Source organism: Aptenodytes patagonicus, chromosome 6 (assembly GCF_965638725.1).
Source record: "Aptenodytes patagonicus chromosome 6, bAptPat1.pri.cur, whole genome shotgun sequence".
Lineage (NCBI taxonomy): Eukaryota > Metazoa > Chordata > Aves > Sphenisciformes > Spheniscidae > Aptenodytes > Aptenodytes patagonicus.
Genome location: NC_134954.1, coordinates 12,530,168 through 12,550,258, shown reverse-complemented (window position 1 = coordinate 12,550,258; position 20,091 = coordinate 12,530,168). Strand labels below are relative to the sequence as shown.

General features: G+C 38.5%; 1 protein-coding gene across 4 annotated transcripts in view; it reads right to left on the bottom strand.

Annotated features, from left to right (window-relative positions):
- Nucleotides 1–20,091, bottom strand: part of ARMC9 (armadillo repeat containing 9) — a 73,448-nt gene that overhangs the window by 42,982 nt on the left and 10,375 nt on the right. For 3 of the 4 annotated variants that reach the window (XM_076341180.1, XM_076341179.1, XM_076341182.1), the window contains exons 7-10: nt 20,066–20,090; nt 13,361–13,518; nt 11,703–11,801; nt 3,944–3,979 (exon numbers count right to left, since the gene is read on the bottom strand). In XM_076341180.1, the coding sequence (XP_076197295.1) occupies nt 3,944–3,979; nt 11,703–11,801; nt 13,361–13,518; nt 20,066–20,090 (318 nt within the window). The remainder of the gene's footprint in view (nt 1–3,943; nt 3,980–11,702; nt 11,802–13,360; nt 13,519–20,065; nt 20,091) is intronic. The other variant, XM_076341181.1, reaches the window with a different exon arrangement.

The following is a 20,091-nucleotide window of genomic DNA, read 5'->3' as shown; positions in this document are numbered from 1 at the left end:
GACTCAGGTGGAAATTAAGCCTGGGGAATACGACCCATACTCTGCTGAAAATTTCATGGCTTCCTTCGCAGTAATGTTTCTAATTAAAAGAGTGAAATACAGACCTGTCCTAATATTTAATTTTAACTTGGTTTAATACTCCTATTCCTTAAGCAGAGTGCTCTTCGCCTCAGAAAGTGCCTTGCTCCACACAAGCAGGGAAGGGTAAATGCGCGTTATGAATTCCCTAGCAGGCAGCCCACCAAAGCAAATACACACACACAAAGCAAATGCCTCAGCACCTCCTTTTGCATTTCACTACCTAGTACTTGTTTGTTTGTTTCCATTTCTCCTCTTTGGTATGGATCTGAGATGTCCCAATCTCAGGATATTTACCCAGTTAAATATCTTTACGTAACCTAACCCCAAAAAGCTGTGTTAAGCTCTAGCTCTTGACTTGCGCATTAGCTTTAACAAAAGGAAAACCGCACCTCAAATACAGCTGGGTCCTACAAATCAGCTCTTGGGCTTACTTACATCAGCACACTTACTTTATTTAAGACGTATAATCTAGCCAGTGGAAAAAGGTAATCATCTTCACTAGTATCTCTGTACACAGCAGATCCAAAGCCAAGCTTCCACATGCATTACTTCTGGCGGGAGTGCCAGCTGAACCAGCCTTCACTCCTCTCAACACACTGCTACCACAGAAAGCAAAAGCAAGAGGTTCTCAGGAACAAAAACCTGCCCTACCACCAAATAAATAACAAAGCTCTTTTTAAGTTCTTTGCAAACTTTAGCCATATGCTTTTAAAAATGGACTTCTGTGTTGCAGATACATGTAAAAACATGAAACCTTTTAAAATTATTTTTAGGAACAAAGGGATACATTTAACTGAGGAAAAGGTTATTGAAGTCTGGAAGCGGGCAGAACAGAGCCCACTTCAGCCTTTTGGTTTTTTGATCCTCACAGATCTGTTCTTCTCTTTCCTGGTGTTCATTCTCAAATCTAAACGCTGAACTCCGATATCTTGTCATTTCTGTGGCAATAGTGCAAAAACTCCAACTGTACTGTGTTTTTAAGAGAGAGTATATTGGATGCTGGAAAGTTGGGACTTATTTATAACAGCTGCTTTTAAATAATTGGACAAGAGAAAGTAAAACCATCATCACTGTGCATTCATAGCCCTCAAAGCACTCTATAGAAAGTAAATTCTTAATATTCTTATAAGGTTAGCAGAAACATTATGATCTTCATCTCCAGGTGACGAATCTGAGGCCACAGACTGAAAGGCAAACAGAGTCAAAGGCACTGCTGACAGGTAACTTCCTCATTACACATTCATCATGTCAACCACCAGACAATGCCTCAATCAGCCAAGTTTACATAGCTCCTCTTTGCTACCAGTTTTCTTAGATTAAAAAGCATTTATTTCCTCAGCATTTCCTCCCAAGCCCTCTCCCCAATCTTACCTTTCCTGGAACAGGTTAAATATTAATTCAACCTTTTGAGTAACAGTATTCCTTAAATTGCCAGTGAATGAAAGAGTGTGAAGAACATGGGGCGTACATGACTCATCTGCAATACGTGACTCCCAACATTGATGGACTTAATCTTGAACAAAATATTTTTCATGCAAAACCTATCTTGAGACAGAATCATTTGTCATAATTGAAACACATGCAGAAACTAGGTGTCTTAAGGAAAGGAAAAGAAACAAACACAAGAAAACAACAGCCCAAGCATAGCTCATTCTGGTAGGATCATGGGGTATGACTTATGTTTGTGTTGGTTCTTGCCAAAGCCAAACCAGGTGCCATATTAAGTCAAGTAATTCTGTCACGATGCAGATTAGCCACAGATGGCAGCCCTTCATTTTTGAACAAAGCAAGGCATGAATACAAACAGCATGGAATAAAACGAAGAAGTTCAAAGGGGAAAAAAGAATAAAATCAGTATTTATAAAAGAAAACAGATGCATTTCATGTGCAAGCCAAAACCACAATTGATTTTATCAAATACTGTAGCCCTGTATTCAAACCAACTCCACTTTGCTATTTGATGTATATATTCATAATACGCTGAAGGCTAAAGCTGAAAGCCAGATTCTGTCCTCAGTTACCACTCTGAAAATGTGCTGTAAGAATTCAGTGTAAATTAAATGCAGATTCAGAATTAATAATCAAAGATACTTGATGAATATGTGAAGAATAAAACCAAAGTTTGAGCAAATTTGTACATATCATTAGAACTCACAAATTTATGTTGAGCTCATTTGTTATACGCTAATGACAAGACTGCTACATGCAGCCTATGACGGATTACACTCCGAGCTTGTGTAACCTGGCATGTCTACTGGAGCTACACAAATTTATTTCATAAGAAGATCCGCAAATGTTTTTAATTAATTTTTTTCTTACTTATATGAGAGAGATATGCTGTTATGAAAACTTCCCACTTGGGATATAAAACAGGTTCTCTAAGACATCTGAAGTGTACATAAAAGAAGTCACACTGTAATACTGTGTGATAATGTAATGACAAGACAAAATGTCAGAAAAAAGTATAAAATACTATATATAAACAGTGAGGGGAGGCTGAAAGCTATCTATGTATTCAAGAAATACCTCAGAATTAGAGTCAGATAGCTTTACAAAAATGTTATAAACAACTCTGCATTGTAAGTTATTACATTCTACATTGTATAAAGTTACATTTAACTAAGGCTACCTGTATAAGGGCAAAACTTTTCTTTAGCAAAGATCATTTAATTCATAATTGCTCATCTGCAATCAACTTTTCTCAATCTCAAAACAGACCATTATGAGAAGGAACAAAATGCTAAACGTCAAGCAAAAGGTGTCCGTTATGACCATTCACATCATCAACAGGAACAGGTTGATTGATACAGGTGATCTTTTAACACAGGTGAATGTGGATAGTGTTCTCTACATCAAGATGTAGAGATACATGTAAGGAATAGTCCGTTGCATTCAATAATTCTGTGACTATTTCTCAAAACAAAATGTTGTTTTAAGTGGGAAGCTGAGTGCCCACAGGGGTTACTGTAATTCCAGGTGACGAGTAAGTTTGGGAAAAAAAAGTACACTTTTTCTTGAAAGGTGAAATCTTGTTTTACCCAAAGAAAGCGATAAAAATATAAATATGGATTATTTTAAAGTAGAATACTGACCGACATTTTTCAAAATTGGTGTCAATCACTTTTATGAATTGATTACATACCGAGTTACTTAGAACTAGACTCATTTCCTCTCTTTGCAAAGAATGCACTGACTATGGGCAAAATTAGATACTTATGGTGTACTTGTAATATTGCCAGAATACAAACTTCCATCTGGGTTACAGAAGTCACAGGCAGTACACAGAATACCGTTTTACTTTTTCAGTTTTCAATGAAAGAGGATCCATTTTAATTGTATGAAAGAATTTTATGATCTTTACTACAGAAAGTTTCACTTTAGAAATTAAAAATACAAATACGTAAAATATGATGCACCTCTGAAGAGCACAACTCAATTTGCTGTATTATCTTAAGCAGTAATATTTATTTCCTTTGTCAAAGGTGTTGTGGGATCAGCTGGTGTTGGCCCACTTCAGAGACATTGTATACTATATACACTGATGTTCATGTGGAAGAAACAATTGCTTTCTGCATGCTATAAGAAGCTGTGTTTCATGTAAAAGTTGTGGACAAAGCTGCTCTCTTGTTGACGTGCTGTGTTATGTGTATTACGAAGCCATAAAGTTACTCAGAACTTCTATTCTGTTCTCCATGCAGAAATTCCAAGCCTTGCACATTTTTTGGCTCTTCATAAACCATACGGTTAATGTCACGACAAGTTAAAACGCAAGGAAAATTGTTACACATTGTGAAATGAAGAGAAATATAGACTGACAGACTGGGCAGGCAATGTGAAAGGATATAAAGATATAGACACTTACATATCCGTCATCACAAGGGCTCATAGAGTAATATCCCTTTACGGGCAAACAGGCACACATTAAAATAAAGAAGATTAAAAAAAATAAGTTAACAGAAATAAATCACAGAGAAATGCACAGTTCTAAAAAACCAACAGATCAAAATTAGCTAAAAATTAACAGACTATTAGCTTTGAAAAGAAAAGTATAAGCACCTTCTCCCAATTCACATACTTGTATGCTTTAGGGCTGAAATCAGTGTGTCTCTCTTGTGATATATTTACATTACAAGTTCTCCTTTCAACACTTGGCAAACATACCTAGTCTGCACATTATTCCTTTATAACTGTCAGTTAGAATAGCTATGTACCAAGCACCGACACATTTATGTGAAAATCAGACTTCTGTTGTTCACTACACTGAAGCAGCTGAGAAAGACATACCGATACACATGATATCGATCAGAAGACCTCAGCTTCTGAGAAAGCAGCTGCAAGTATTCTCTATACTTGCTTTGACTGGAGTTTCTCACCAGCACATAATGAAAGCTGAGAGAGACAATTTAAGGTGTTTCAGCCATGTTATCAATTCCTCATCCCAAAAGGCTCCAGGGATAAATTAAAGAAAAAGTCTCTGGAAGGAAACCTAAGATTTAGTTACTAAAATAAAAACTGGTGATAATTCACAGTTTGAGTAGTTTAGTACAAAATATGCCATGTTGTCTTTAATTAGACTAAAATATTTAACTTAGAACAGATTTGTATCTAAAAAGAACAGTCTTAATTCAAAATAAAAGTACGCAGTTCAACACAATGAAATAAGACCAACATTAATTATTCTGCTTCTAGTCTTTCTGTGCAAACTTGCCAATACTTACTTTAGAGGACATATTTGTGCAGATGAATAAGCACATAAACACTGTTTAGCTGGTTCCTCTAACAGACATATACAGCCTTACACAGAAGGTATAAGAAACTTGCCACTCTTCATTGTGAGCAGAAAATAAAGTTCTTTCTATTCTTTAACCAATTTTAAAAATCTGACATTATTCCTTTTATTATCATCACACTCAGAATTCCCTGATGTGAATGAGTATTTTAACTTTCACGTGCTATACACACATACAGACAGTTCCAGGCAAAGACATTTTAAAATTAAATTTAAGACAAAGGACAACATCGATAGAGACCAATAAATGAGCAAAAGAAACCAGGAGATAACCTATATCATGGTAAGAGGACATTTCAACACACGCATGACCTGAGCCAGTGAAAATGTAGGCATCAAGACAAAGATGACATTAAAGGCAAGTTTTAACATTAAAGGAAACCACAAAAGGTTGGACCAGATGACCTTTCAAGGTCCCTTCCAACCTGGGCTATTTTATGATTTGAGGACAATAACAGGAAAAGTTTGTGGAAACCCCTACTGATGACAACACCTTACCTTTAGAGGTGAGGAATTTATGCAAACAGAAAAACCTGCCCAAGTTGCTGCAGGTAGTTGTATCACCTGCAGCAACTTGTGAAAAAGGCATCACATACCGTATCAGCAGAAAAAAAGAACTTCTCTTTGCTTACATAAAGAGGTAGGTTTGTTTCTTCTTTACCATATATAAGTGGTAACATATAAGAATCATCCCATGGACAGGGATGGAGAAGACTGACATATTTCATCCTAAGAAAAGTTTGCTTAGGGTAGATGCTGTTTGCTGTAATGTGCATATTATTTTTAAATGAAAGAGAGTACATCCACATAATGCTCGGTGAATCCGCTCTGAATGGTTCAGAGTAATAAAAAAAAAAAACAACCCCAAAAACCCCTTCTGTTACCCTGTCTCCTAGGTTTCATGTGGTCTCCTTCATGTGGTGCAGAAAACTCTTTCACAAGTAAGAAACAGAATACCTGCCACGAACTATTACAGCTTGATGGCATGTTCACATTTGCAGTAAAAAGCGTGTTTGAGGAAAAAAGCACAGAGCACAAGAAAAAAAGAAGCCCATGCTAGTCTTTACAGCTATCCCAGAAAATGAAAAAAATTCCTCCTTGTTTACAGTTTGTAAATGACAGTTTAACTTTACAGAAGAGCTGGTGCTTTTGTCCAGTGACAGAACTAAAAAAAATAAAAAAAAAAAATTTTCCACAGCTTCAAGAGTTGTGCCAAAAGAGACCTAAAATTTGCAAGGGACATTAATTCACCTAATTGTAGCTACAGGTAAATATAATCAGACTGAATAGCAGTAAAAACATAATGGGCATTTATTCTATTCCATGACACAGGAGCAATATATACTATAAGTACTATACAGCTTTCTAGTCACAGAAAGATTCTCCAGCGGTTAACACACATCTTGACTATTGACAGAAGCTGCGCATCTGAAGAAGCAGTTCCTGTTTTCCCTTTAATCCAAAGTTTAGAGAATCTTATTACATTATCCCTAATCCAAGAAATTCCAGAAAGGTGTACATCTTACTTGAATCAGAAAATCTATTTGTGGGTTTAAGACTTGAGCTTGTGCTATTTTCGATGGAGAGTGAATGTACAGCGCTTCAGTGATAAAGAGCCAGAACCCTCTTGGTTTCATGATGTGTATTAAACAGAAAATTGCAGGCATCAAAAACCTACAACCCATGCTTTTTACCCACCAGAAAAATCACTATCAGAAAGAAAAAAAAAAAAAGGTAAAAAAAAAAGTAAAACTTAAATCATCTCAAGAGTATTAAAGATATAAGGGACTATGATAGATCATTGTATTTAAAACTATTCTTTTCAAATTCACCATTACTCTCAGTTCCCTGTCCAAACGAACATTAGAAAGTCAGGAATCTGATTAAATCTTCAAATGAATGTTTCCTCAGCTTGTCAGACTTGGTGCTCTGACCTCCTATTCTTAGATCCAGACCTTCTGCTCTGACAATTCTCTCAGGTTTCTTATCTCCCAATTCAGGACCACACATGTCAAATGACATGATGGAAGATGGCGATAACATTCAACTGCAGCTAGGAAAAAAGCCTTATGGTAAAACAGGGCTTTAGAGAAGCCTTGGAAACATCTCCCAACTGTAACACAGTAGTGTGGCCTCTCTCCCACTACAGGCAGCAGAGGCATCCTGTTAATGGATTGTACTTCAGGCTCACAAGCTGACCCAGGAGGTCACAGAGCTGGCAAGAGGCATGAAGTTGCTCTGCGGAAGAATGAGATCCAAGCCAGCTTACCGGGGAGCACAAAGCAACAGCCAACGCCAGAAGCCCTTGCTAAGTAAGACTTCGTGGGTATGGTTACACTGGGAAAATCTTTTGGTTAAGAGACGTCATTGCCTCAGGTCTTAAAGCCAGTTCGGTAAGAAAGACTCGTTATGGGATTTGTCCTCCCAATATGAATTTCTTCCAGTATGAAAGGACAGGCCTTCAGCCACATGGGAGCCAAACCAGGAAGCTGATGTTTGTACAATAACAGCACACATTAGTAAGTGATACACGCTACCTTTATTGTAATTGCAAAGCCTGAGACCTCAAGGCTTTATATTACACAATACTCCTTTCCTGACATTAAAAATTGAGCACAGAGTACAATGCACTGGGAAGAAAATCAAGTTTGCATACAGATAATGCTACCAAGGATATAATCCAAGACATACTCTTTAATTTCCTTGAGCAATACTTCATTTTGGTTACAGCATTGGTACAGTCCTCCTTCCCAGTATAACTTAAAACTACCAGTGTAGTGTAGCTGATTTAACAAAATATACTGTAGAGCTCAAGTACACATCTCAGAGAACGATGTAGCTTTAGCATTTTCTGCTCTCAGAACCTGCTCCCAAAGCTGGATTGTCCCGAGTTGCGCCAGTATAGCTCACTGTGAACTCAAGCACCTCCTCTTTCCAAACTATGTAATGCACATCCACTCACCCCCTAAGTAAGAGTGGTAGAAATTTAAGGCTGCATGTCAGTACATTACTTAACAAAAAAGTAATTTCCTTGCTAATGATTTTCTTTTCTGCTCATCTATTTAGAGATACTGATCCACCAAAACTAATTTATTTAGGTCTGGTCCTGACATCGGGTGATGTCAGTGAGATAGGGTCAAATCCTGAATACTCAAGGCAAAGTGGGGGAAAAAAAACCAAACAACAAACGACCACATTTAATGTGTGCCAAAACTCTTTAGACACTGACTTTTTTTTTTTTTTTTAAACCTCTCACTTATCTTGCCTACACAGTGACCTAATGGTAAGGATGAGAAAAGGAGCTGCCCCTCTGCTAGTCTCTTCCCTCTGCAATTATACAGGTGACTGCCCCTTACAGCAGCAGGAGTTCTGTGAAATGGAGTAGCTGGAAACACCACACTCTAGTGTCTCTAATTAGTTATGAGCAAAAAGTGAAGGGACCTTCCAACACAAATCCAGCACAGATGCTGCAAACTCATGCTACTACTTAGTCTGGGTCACGATGCCTCCAGCTTTATTCCAAAACTTATGCGAAAACCTGAAACCACTTAAGGATAGAACAATAATATCTAAGTGTATAACAATGAGGTATTTGGAATCCTTGAAGAAGAAGTAATGGGATGCCTTAGTGGCCTAGTGGCAAACAGCCAGAATTTGGTTTTTAGTCCATCTCATCTGGCTTCCTGGATCAACAGAGTCAGGGAGTGGTTAGAAGTATTTTGGGATGATGAGGAAGAAGTCACATTTTTCTTTTCAGAAGATGGACTATAAATATTTTTTCTTCTTACACTTATTTGTGTTTCTACATGTTTGCTATTCATGTATAAAAACAGAACTCTCTACATGGGAAACAAACAAGAAGTATCATCAACTAAGTGTGGACAAAAGGATAAGATGAGGAAACCTGGTTATGATGCAGTGAAGGTCTACAAGTGAAGACTGTGATTAGCCCTCCAAAACTTGGCTAATGCCTCAGACAGCCTGAGTGCGTGGGTCTGCTTATAGAAACAACATTAGATTTCAACGACAGTAGCTACTATAACCTCACTGTCAAGGAGTGACCTAAACCGGTCGAGAAACCCTTAATCTAAACAGTCTCAGTGCTATAGCTGTCCTGGTCCTTCAATAGAGAACTTTGCTGGCACAGCAGCTACCTCAAATAGTGTGGGTAAAGGAGCCACAATGTCACACAGAAATAGTTATGCTAGCAAAGCCTAGTATAAAAAATAGATAGAACTGTGCCAGAAGAACACAGCTTTACTCAGCTTAACCTGGCTAATTTGGGACAGAAGGGAGGCAAAAATTTACTTCCAGGAGGGAAAAAAAATCCACCACCACCAAATCCTCTTTCTCTGACCTATCTATATAGCTGGAGACTGTGCTAAAGTGGCCACAGTGGCATAAGTATAGTGGCAAAGATGCTTCCAGAGCAGAAATGCTTTTAGAGAAGCAGGAGTAAATAAACATGATGCATAAGATCAACAATCATTTCACAGCTGAGCATCTTTTAGTAGAAGGAAACAGAGGAAGTATGGCCGCAAGAGATTTTGAGCGGTCACCTAATCTGTCCTGGAGGAGCAGCCAAACATCAACAATTCCTGGTAAATGGTAACCGTTTGTCTACCTCGTTCTCCAGTGACAAAGATTCTGGCTGAAATACTGTGCTTATACACTGCTGCTTACCCACTTCTTCAATGATCACTTATTCTTAAAACTCTTAAAAGTCTTTTTTTCATAGAGAAGGAAACAGATGCCTATACCTAAAGGCTAAACCGTACAAGGACAGATGTTTATACTAAAATAGCATATGCGATAGGGTTACAGAAAGACATATGCAGTCTAGCAGTAATCCACCCAGCTTTTATCGGTGAAGACACAGCTTCAGCCACTTCTGCACTCTCTGCAGAGCAGATAAAGAAACAAATCAGCACCTTGCATAAGGGTGACACTCTTCCCTCTGCCTCCTTCCCAAAAGGGTTCAAGAGATCAGAGGATCAACTTATGATAGAAAGAAATAGTAAGAGTGAAGCCCTGGGCAAATGGAGCACCTTGAAATCACAGGAGAAAAAGAGAAGCCTTGATGCAAGCAGAGAGCAGGAACAGATAGAAGAGGGCATGTGACTGTACAGAATGGATGATCTCAGTACAGGGAAGGGGAGCTGGCAGACACACACAACCCCAACATCAGATGGCAAAAATGCCAAACTACTGGGGTACATAAAGCATTATCTCGGAAAGCCATTGGCAGGGAAAGAGGGAAGACCCCTGAAAATTGTTGGTTAGAAGAAAGATTGGGGGGGTACAGATTACGGGGTGGGAGATGGCATAACCATGCACCACGGACATGGTGTAAATCTGAGGAGAGAGGAGTTACAGACAGCCCCTAAAGTTGAGGTAGCAGACAAACAGAGATCGTGGTTCCGTCCCAAAACCCTGGGATATGCAGCCTGCAAAAGCTGCTAAGAGTGCACCTCCTAAATACATGGCAAGTCAGAGAAAGGAGTTCTGACCATTAACAGGGAAGTGAGGGCATTTAAAACAGCTTGAAGAGCAATGAGGAATAATATTTATCTCTGAAAATATTAGCACATAGAAAAGAAAAAGGAACATTTTTATTATCTCCTCATCTTTCTGTAACAGATTTTCAAGAGGAACAAAATGTACCCATAGCGTCATTGTTATTAAAAACCTTGGCTAGAATAAGGAGCAACAATCTTATTTTCTTCTGCTTTTCCTTTGACACTTCGCAAAGCTCTTCTACTACAAAGTTAAGTATACATGAATGTCTGCCACGGCAAAAACAATAAGCACAGTTCATGACTGTGGCTTGTCTTTGTGAAGCAGTGGCACACAATATTTTAATATTAAAATGTTTTAATGCAGTTTTAACGTTAACACTTATTGGAAAAATTTGAACAAGCTAGGTATTAAAAAAGGTTGTACCACTAAACAGCTCTTACACTATCATTAAGTCATTTAAAATGTCACACCCCCAGGCACAGTTTCACAGACACTAGAAACTATCCTAAGCTGGTTCCACTCCTGGGGGGGGAAAAAGGCTCCCTCTCCATTTAGGCAGAAGAGATTGAGCAGAACATTAATGGGCACAAGCAGCTAGGTATACTGCAGCCATCTGAAAAGGAACAAGAGACTGGTGGAGTGGGAAGATAAAAGCCCTAGGGATCCTGAGCTGCTTATCAATAAGATCAAAGATCTTTAGATATGGGGTTAAAGCCCATGATGTAAATCAACGACGTGGCTTGGGTGTGTCATCTAACTGCCCATCTATCAACTAGCTCTTACAAAAAAGGGAAGTCCTCCCTTCCTTCTCTTTTCCCCATTTGTTCTCATGATCCTGTCTGATGCTTCTCCTAAAGGAGAAGCTGGCTAAGCCAATTCACTGTAGGGTTATAGGAGCATCACTGACAGCAGAAAGGAACAGAGCACGTGTCCAGAGCTGAGCAACACCACCACTCCTTTTTAGCTAAATTAAATTGGCTAAGATGTGCCATCAAACCACACTCAGGACATTAATTTTAGGGTAGGTTTGTTTTTGTTTTTTTTTTAAACATTCAGTTAGCATTTTAACAAATACACAGCTTACTGTTATCATAACAACAGAATTAATCATACTTGTGCAGCTATGACTGCGTAACCACGTCATTCACCAGCATTTGAGATCAACAAAACCTTACGTATTGCCATATTCTTATAAAAGCTTGGACACATTATGTTTTGTCTTTACTATCTCACATTCATTGTTCAATATACAGCTTAAGTGGTATTGTCTTTTGAGATAGCTACTGTAAAAAACCCAAACATTAATACTTACAGTTCCAGGCCTTGTGAAGTCAATACTATGTGCTACACTTTGTCTCATCTGATTGCTAAACAAGCGAACACAAACACTTTGAAGATACTCTGGTGTGATCTAAAAAGTAGGAAACATAAAGAGAGAATAGGACTATATAAAACATACACTTTCTACCAGACAAGTGTTTCTATATTAAAGGTTTGTGGGTTTTTTTTTTTTAAGAGGGCAAGAAATCACACACCTGAGACTCATCGATGCAAGCACAAGGTATATACTGCAACTACAGTTCTGTTCAGAAATTAAGAAAACTGTAAACTCTCTTCATCTGAGAATAGTTATGCTATTCACAAGACTAACGCTAAACACTTTCAGAGAGTCTAGAAGAAAAACAGAATTTGTCACACCTGTGTTTGAATACAGATTTTCCTCAATCAAAAGGTAAGTTGTCCAACAGTAAATATGAAGCAGTTTTGTGCTTTAGACTTAGACAATGATATGCTGATGTGTTGTCTAGCTAAAGAGCAGAACTTACACAACTGTCTTGCACAGCAGAGAGAATAAATATGAATTACAGAGTACAGCACTTTGTGTTTCAATGCAAACCATCTCAGCGGGTTTAGTTTTTTTGTTTTGGGAAATCTACACCACAAAAGAACTGCTTGATTCCAGAACAGTTATTAGCTTCCCCAGAACAGAGGTGAGAGAACTGAGATTATAGAAACGCGGATGGGGACACTTCTGATATTCTCAGACCTATAGCGAGACAACAAAACCCTTCAAATTCAGAATGCTGTAACTTCAACATGATTTTATTCAGTACCCAGCTCCACTTTGGATTCAGAAATGACAGAAACCAAGATTCATAACGAAAGAGCACCCTCAGCTGGATACACTTGGGAAGGATCAAATGACTGCCCAGGAACTCCGAGGTCATTCTCCCTGCTAACAATTCACAGCTCCTTTAAAAGCATCTAGAGGCCACTAACATCTACCATAATAATAAACTTCAGGTTACAGTTATAGTTATAGTACAGAGGCATGCTCGCAGAGAAGACGGCACAAAAGATGAAGCATAAAATCATCTTTGTATAAAAAATACGCATAAGAAAGTTGTACCTTCTCCAGTCACATACGTGTGGCCTGTTTCACACAGTGAATAACTCATTCACTCCTACCCCAGTTCCCTTTACCAATTAAATTAACAAGTTCAGCTTAGCAGAACAGAGAGTAAAGCTCTTCCTCACCAAAATTTTAGATGAGAAGACTGTTTCCACCACAGTGTAACTTAAAACAGACTTGGCAGCAGTTTTAAATATACAACAACCTCTGATGGGCTGGATTGCAGTCAGTAATCACAGAAATGCCCTCTAATCACTGCTGATGCCAAAGCTCAAAAGGGGACTCTCACAAAAGATCTGAGATGTCTTGTGAGATGGTGATAGTTTCTTCAAGATTTCTGAGCCAGCACAATTCAACCCAACTTCTGCACTAACTTTATCCTAGTACACAGCAGCAACAGAAGAATCTCTCATCCAAAGTGCTGTGTTCATTAGTAAAGAGACACAGTGCTTACAGAAATGCTCATAACTACAAAGTTTAATTCATATTTTAGTGGCGTTCTCTCTCCATTTTCGGGGGGGTGGGGGAAGCAAGTACACATCTGAGTCATCTCTTACCATCTTGCCATTGACTGTGGCCTCCAAGGAATCCACCAGCTCTGCAGTGACTCCTATGAGATTATGGTAGTCCGCCTGCATTTTGTTAAATCGTTTCAGGTAGGTCATGGTCCTATGCTCAGATTCCACTAATTGTTGATGAAGATGTTGCAACATTTCTGTCAATATAATAATGAAAAAGAAATAACATCACCTTTTCAACCGAAAGGACAAAAGAACCCACAAGCATTTTTACTGCTCTGAAGGGACAACTTCAACTGCTGCTGTGGAATTATTTTTATCCAAGGGGCGGAATTTCACTGCAAGGATAATTCCACACTACTAGTGTGATTTCATTTCATCGCGACAGCTACAAGTATTTATTTTGCCTTAATTGCCCAAAGAAACAATTGCTTCACAGTTACAGCAGCAATACAACTATTAGACAGTAAACATCACCGAATACATTTGTGAAGAGGATACTGTTTTAAAGGACTGTTAATACAAGAAGTTCCGTGCTATCAGAGACAAAATGAGGCCGTGGGCATCGAATCAGAAGAATATATGACAAAATGCAGCTCAGACTTGGTTAACTGAACTTGCTATCTGCAGATGAGATTCATACACTATCTTCTACATTCACTAAAGTAACTGGGTAAAAAACATTATCACACCGAGCAACTGGAAAGGTCAAGCAGCCACTTCAAAGATAAAACAACAAAACAGGAGAACAACAGTACCCAGAGATTCATGCCAGTGTTTGTTAGATTACACTGTGAGGCTGGGTGTCTTCTCCAGTTTATTTACAGAAATAGACCACTGATATTTAGGTTATGTAGTGCTTTGCTTATTTTAAAGTAAATACTAAGTCTTCTATCTTTTAAGGAAAATGGTGCAACTCACAGAAAAAAACCCAAACATTCAAGTTATCCAGTTCCTCATGTGCTATTAAAATATTCACTGAATTCCTCGAAGTTGCAGGGAATTCTCTACTTCATTCTCTACTTCTACACAAAATTTTTCAGGTGATTCCATCATTTACTGGTTGATGGTAAGCTATATTAGTTACTTTTAGTACCTTTAGTTTCTGAAAATAACTCAAATTTTTCTTTTATTTCTGTCTAAATTAAAAAAAAAAAAAGTTACATTCCTGATACATTTTGTTCCATTGGGTTCAATTACTTTAGAGATGACAGAAGCAAACTAAGCACCAAAATCCGTATTCTCCATCCCAGTCTCAGCCTTAGCCAAATTAGCGTTCTACATGGAAGTCAGGCATGGAATCTGGAGCCGTGTACCGCAGTGCTCATCTTCATGACTGGACAAAACTATGAAGGGAGGCACAATAATTCTATTGTTACTGCTGATGTTTATATATTTTCCTAGAACATTATGTTTTAAATTAGTTTGCTGAGAAGCCAGTATTGCTCTAGTGTTGTGAAAATGGCATCGTGCCCATCTGCAAACAGACTGAATAGTTGCCATAGGACTTTCTGTTAAACAATGGGCAGGAATCAGCTTGACTACAGGGTTTCAGACAGAAGTAGGATCCATTTTCACAGATTTAAAATATTTTTGGGTCAGAGTAGAGCATTCCAAACAGCACAATATGACACAGTTTAGGTCCAAACAGACCCAGAGGGAAGAAAAACAAAGTAAGTAGCTAAGATGCAAAATTGGAAACTAGAAAAACTAGTTCCTATTCCTGGCTTTGAACAGACTTTGCCCATGATCTCTGAGGAAACCATTATCCTTTTTCATGATTCACTGTCTCTTTCCATAAAGATGTAGATCATATGCTCCTGTAACATAGAAGCATTGGGAAACGTTACTGATATAAGTAGAAATCTTTGGGATCTTCATTTGGAGAATCCTAAGCAGTACAAAGTTTCACCACACAGTTATGGTCTGTGTTTAAAAAAACCTCAGAATAGAATACCTTGCAGCTATGATAAACAAGCTCTGGAGAATTGAGGTGTAGTTATTTAAAAACTGTCCCTTGCCATTTGCTCCCCTGCTCTCTGAACTCAGGCACGAACCTCTGCTGTCCCATGGCAGCTGGCATAAGGGTGGTAATCTTAAGCAGAGGGAAAAATGGGGAGTGGAAGTGCCGTATTAGCACCACGGCTTATCTGGTAGAGCCTTCATAAGTCGTCCTCTACAATGGCGATCTAATTATATTGCAGGTAGTGATGTACTACTACATGCACAAATATCTGCCAAACAACTTCTGACAAACTGCTTCAAAAAGCAATAAACACGTGAACATATGAGACGCAAAACTGCCAGAAAAATACTATTCAAATACAACTGTTCATAAAGCTTTTATTACAAATTAAAAAGATCAAAGTCACTAGGTAGCTCTATGAATTCAGATGTTGGAAATTGCTTGTCACATCTTATGGATATTTAGGGTTTCTGAAATAGGCTGCTTTCATCTCATTTATATGAAAAGCAGTAGATGGGCAGAACAGCTTATTTTTACTTTCAGAAAATTTAGCAAAATTATCTTTTTAATAGGATCTTTTAGAGAAAATGTGCATTAATAGACTTTAGCTATAAATCGACAGTCTTAAAATAAAGCATGGAATACAGAGAAGGTACATTTTCTTAATTCTAATCTGTATTTTTTCAAAATTTGTGAGTTAAGGGGGGGGGGGGGGGAGAGACAGTTATTTTACCCTCACAGCCTCCTCCCCTCTAAGAATGGCTGCTTTCCGAGAATCATTCATGAATCACAGCACTCTGCACCTGCAGGATTTGTGACTGACACCTGATATCAAACTGCAAATCAAGCCACCCTTATGATATTTTCCTTATACTTTCTAGGATGGAGCCAAAACTGGTGTGAAATAAGAATAGAAGCTGAGACAAGCCACAGATCCTGTTCAAATCCACCAAAATACACTTGGGGGAAAAAAAAAAAAAAAGAGAACACTAGAACAGCTCCCAGTAACATCAAGTAATCTTGCTGAGAATGCCAAACTTTTTACAATTCTTTAAGCTGCTAAAACCATCTCAACTGCAATCAATATTCATCAACTTAAAAATCAGAAGAGTTAAGACAGCTTCCAAAGACAACCCACATTATTCTTCCTTGATAATAATAATTCAACTTTCATTTTATTTTTATTCCACAGCCATCACTGCTAAAGTGCTACCACAGCTTTGAGACTGCTCCAAAACAAGAATATTTTTCTAAACTAATAAAGATTCTGAGAGCAACCATTGCACAAAACTAGCTACTTTTCAGCACTTTATTCCTTTGCCTAGATGAGCAAATTGGAATACATTTTTATTTAACTGTGATACCACACATTTGATTCAGAAATTTCCAGTGGGCGTATCTAGAGCGTGACTTTTACTCAGAGGAAAGTTGGAAGCACCAAGTCATGAAACATAAACCTACTCATAATTTGCTTGCTTTTCATAGCCCAGTGGGGAGAACTTCCAGTGGTGAAAATTCATCTTCCAACTACAGTCAGCAGGAAAAACTACATAACCAAAACTCAATGCAGCTCATGAGTGCTAGTCTTGGCAACTAAGAATCAGGGTCCAACTTACCTCTTGCCTGTTAAATCCAGGGATTATCAGTTATAAACACTGGTCTTTACTAAGAAAAGAGAGTCAAAGAGAAGAATCACAAAGCCTTGACGTATCTTGCGTTTTTTATATCACTATCGTCTCACCTGTAAGTAATTTTACTAAAAAAGGAAAAATATTTAATTAAAGTTTCTCTTACCAAGAGGGCAGGAAGCTTTCATCATTGACATGTAGCTGACCAAAGTACAGACAGCTGTTGGAATAGCTGGTCCTGTGCTGCCCCATTCCCCCCTTGCATTCCTGCCATATCCCCATAATCAGTAACAGCATTCATGCAGACAGATCAGGGAGCTACCAGTCAGGTAAAAATTAATATTTAGTTGCTTGTTTAAAATGTTAAATCATTGCCATCTGAGTCAGGATAGGGGAGAAGGAAAGAGTGCCTTTCAGAGGCAGTTCAGATTTAAGTCACCTTGCAGCAGCAATCTAACTGCACCCATAATAGGAAGCAGAGAGTAACACCACACATTTGGCTTCTCTCTTTCCCTCCCCCAGACACAACTTCCAACATTGACAAATGCTTTCTACATATGATAAGCTTATAGGTGTGTGTGTGTGTGAAGCTCTGGACCTAATACCTACCAGAACCATCTGTGGAGGAAAAGAGAGGAAAATAAAGGACAGAGGACTAACCTCCTGGTTTAGGAAGATACAGCGTACAGTAAAGCTTGTGACTCTGCCAAATGAAGATGCTGGCACTAGGCATTACCTGAACTACTGCATGTTTCTACCAGTATTCTTGCCGGCTCTCTCATGTATGTAATTGTCAAGCCTTTTTAATGTTTTGACTCCAGTTCCTATGAGCAGCCAAGGAGTTACCCATATGCACATAATTCCACAATAAGCTCTTCTCTCTAAGTGAGAGGTTGGTCATTATCCTTTACAACAACTTACCTACACCTCAAACATGCTTCCTGAACTTGTGCTTGCTCTCTCTGTCTCTCTAATCTCAGCCCACCTCCACATACTTTGCTAGAAGCACTGACTTTGGCCAGGTTGAGCTCCTGCATACAATGCAGCAGAGCTCTCAGCAGAGGAGTTGCAGGTCCCAAGAGCTGCTGTCAGACATCAGGGCTCCTTAGAGGACACCGAAACCTTGCTATTAGGAGAGGCAGTAGTTGCCTTGCTGCCTTCTTGCTTACCTCATTTCCATAAAAATTACTATTCATATTCTAAACTGGTATCTTTCCACATTAATAGTCGTTCAGACTATAGCAAATCTTGACAAACAGGTAGGTCACACTTCACCTTCTCATATGCAGCAGCCTGACACACTTCCTCCACTCTCCCCTTTCCCGAAATGGTGGAAGAGCAGCCGTGAACTCATCCACAGATTTGTAATGAGGCAGTGAAGGGGACAGTAGCTGAACACACTTCCAAGTACTTCATTCCCTCCGTTCCTGTTAGCACACAGGACACACAGAAGGTCTGAAGCTCTCTGTGCAAGATGCCAACCATTCTGCAATTCTTCTCTTTCCAGCCAAACTGAAAACATATAGGAGAGCTGTAAGTTAAGCACAACTGCCACACAGATGGCTTTGAAAGTCATATATTAAAGTTTTTTAGCAAATGCGTAAAAAGTCAGACTGTAGCAGGTTAATCAGGAAAGGTAAACACACTAAACTCTCCAGGACACCCTCAAGAGCATATGTACCACCCCACCCAAATTTGAAGTGCTTCAGTATGTCAGACTAATAACTGGCAACTATTTACAAAAGGCTGTTTTCAGGATTCTTTGCCATACTGGTCTTCATTCATGTGTTGCCTATTAATTTTCTTTGCGTTTCTCCTTCACTGATAAGTAAACATTCTCCAACAGTGAGTATTTACTGTGGATCCCATGTGATCTGAACAGCATACTGCAAAAATAACCTCTCAGATCCAAAACTTTCATACGAGACAGGCCTCAAGTAACCTTTATGAAAAATCCAAACCTATTCAACCTCCAAGGCACGTAACATCTACAAATTAAGGCTGACCTGCACGGATTCAACACCATGACAGACCCTGTACTTGTACAAAGCACAGAACCTGTCCAAATAAAAAATAATTAGGCCCAAAATAATTCAGGCCCAATCGTGTAGTTATTTCTTTTTAATCAGAGTACGGAATTATTGCCTTCAGGAAAGTCCACCACAAGGAAAAAGAGTAACTTCTGGAAAATAAAAATCCACAAAGATCTTTCTATTATTCAATGAAAGTCTAATGCAACACAAAGCACAAAATAACAAAGAAAACACCTGGAACTCACAGTGGGAGATGAGCCTAACTTTCTCCTTAATTCAATCTACAAATAGTAAATCCTCAGTGTAAAATTACAGATTAAAATAACTCAAGAGGAAAAGTCATTTTAGGAACCCAGCTGGGCTCATATAAATCCCTACCAATAAAGTGAACACAGTAAGTCAAGTGAAAAAACGAATGCAAGGGAGTTGGGAACCAGAGTTCTATTTATTGAACTGATTTTTAAAAGGCACATATTTCAAGTACCATCAACATGTAACGGGATTCAGTGCTGAAATAATTATTTTTTAAAGGACCCCAAGTCACTTACACACTTAAGTGTGTATGAACAGCTTACCTAAAAATGCAACACATGAGAGTCACACTTAAATTAACACATTCTTATTCAAGAGATATCAATATGTACCATTTTAGGAGTTTAAACAGGATGAGTGAATAAGAACAAAAATCAACTTTGTCTAAGATCATCAGATAGTCATCAGAATAACTGAATGAGATTTGAAATCTGGAAGATGCAGCTGGGCATAAGCAGGTATGGGAAAGGAATCTGAGGAAACTTACTTTCACCATAACTGAAAACAGAGAGCTGGTACGCACTTTGTACAGAGTTCTCCACTTGTTTTTACCATATTTCAGGACAGAACAGACTTAAAATACAAATCCTACTACTAGGCCCCCTCCCATTTCTAGTACATGCCTATGCTCAACCCTACTGACTTCAAGCAGTCTAGCAATAACTGTCACCAAGACAGGGGTCTGGATTTCAAAGGACTTTTTGCCATGCAGCACTAGTTCCCCCATCATTGCAGGTGTACTTTCCACTACTATTATAGCCCCTAATAATCTTACGGAATATCCTTACCACATCTCAGCATTTACCTTTGTTGCACTGTCCATTCTCCTTC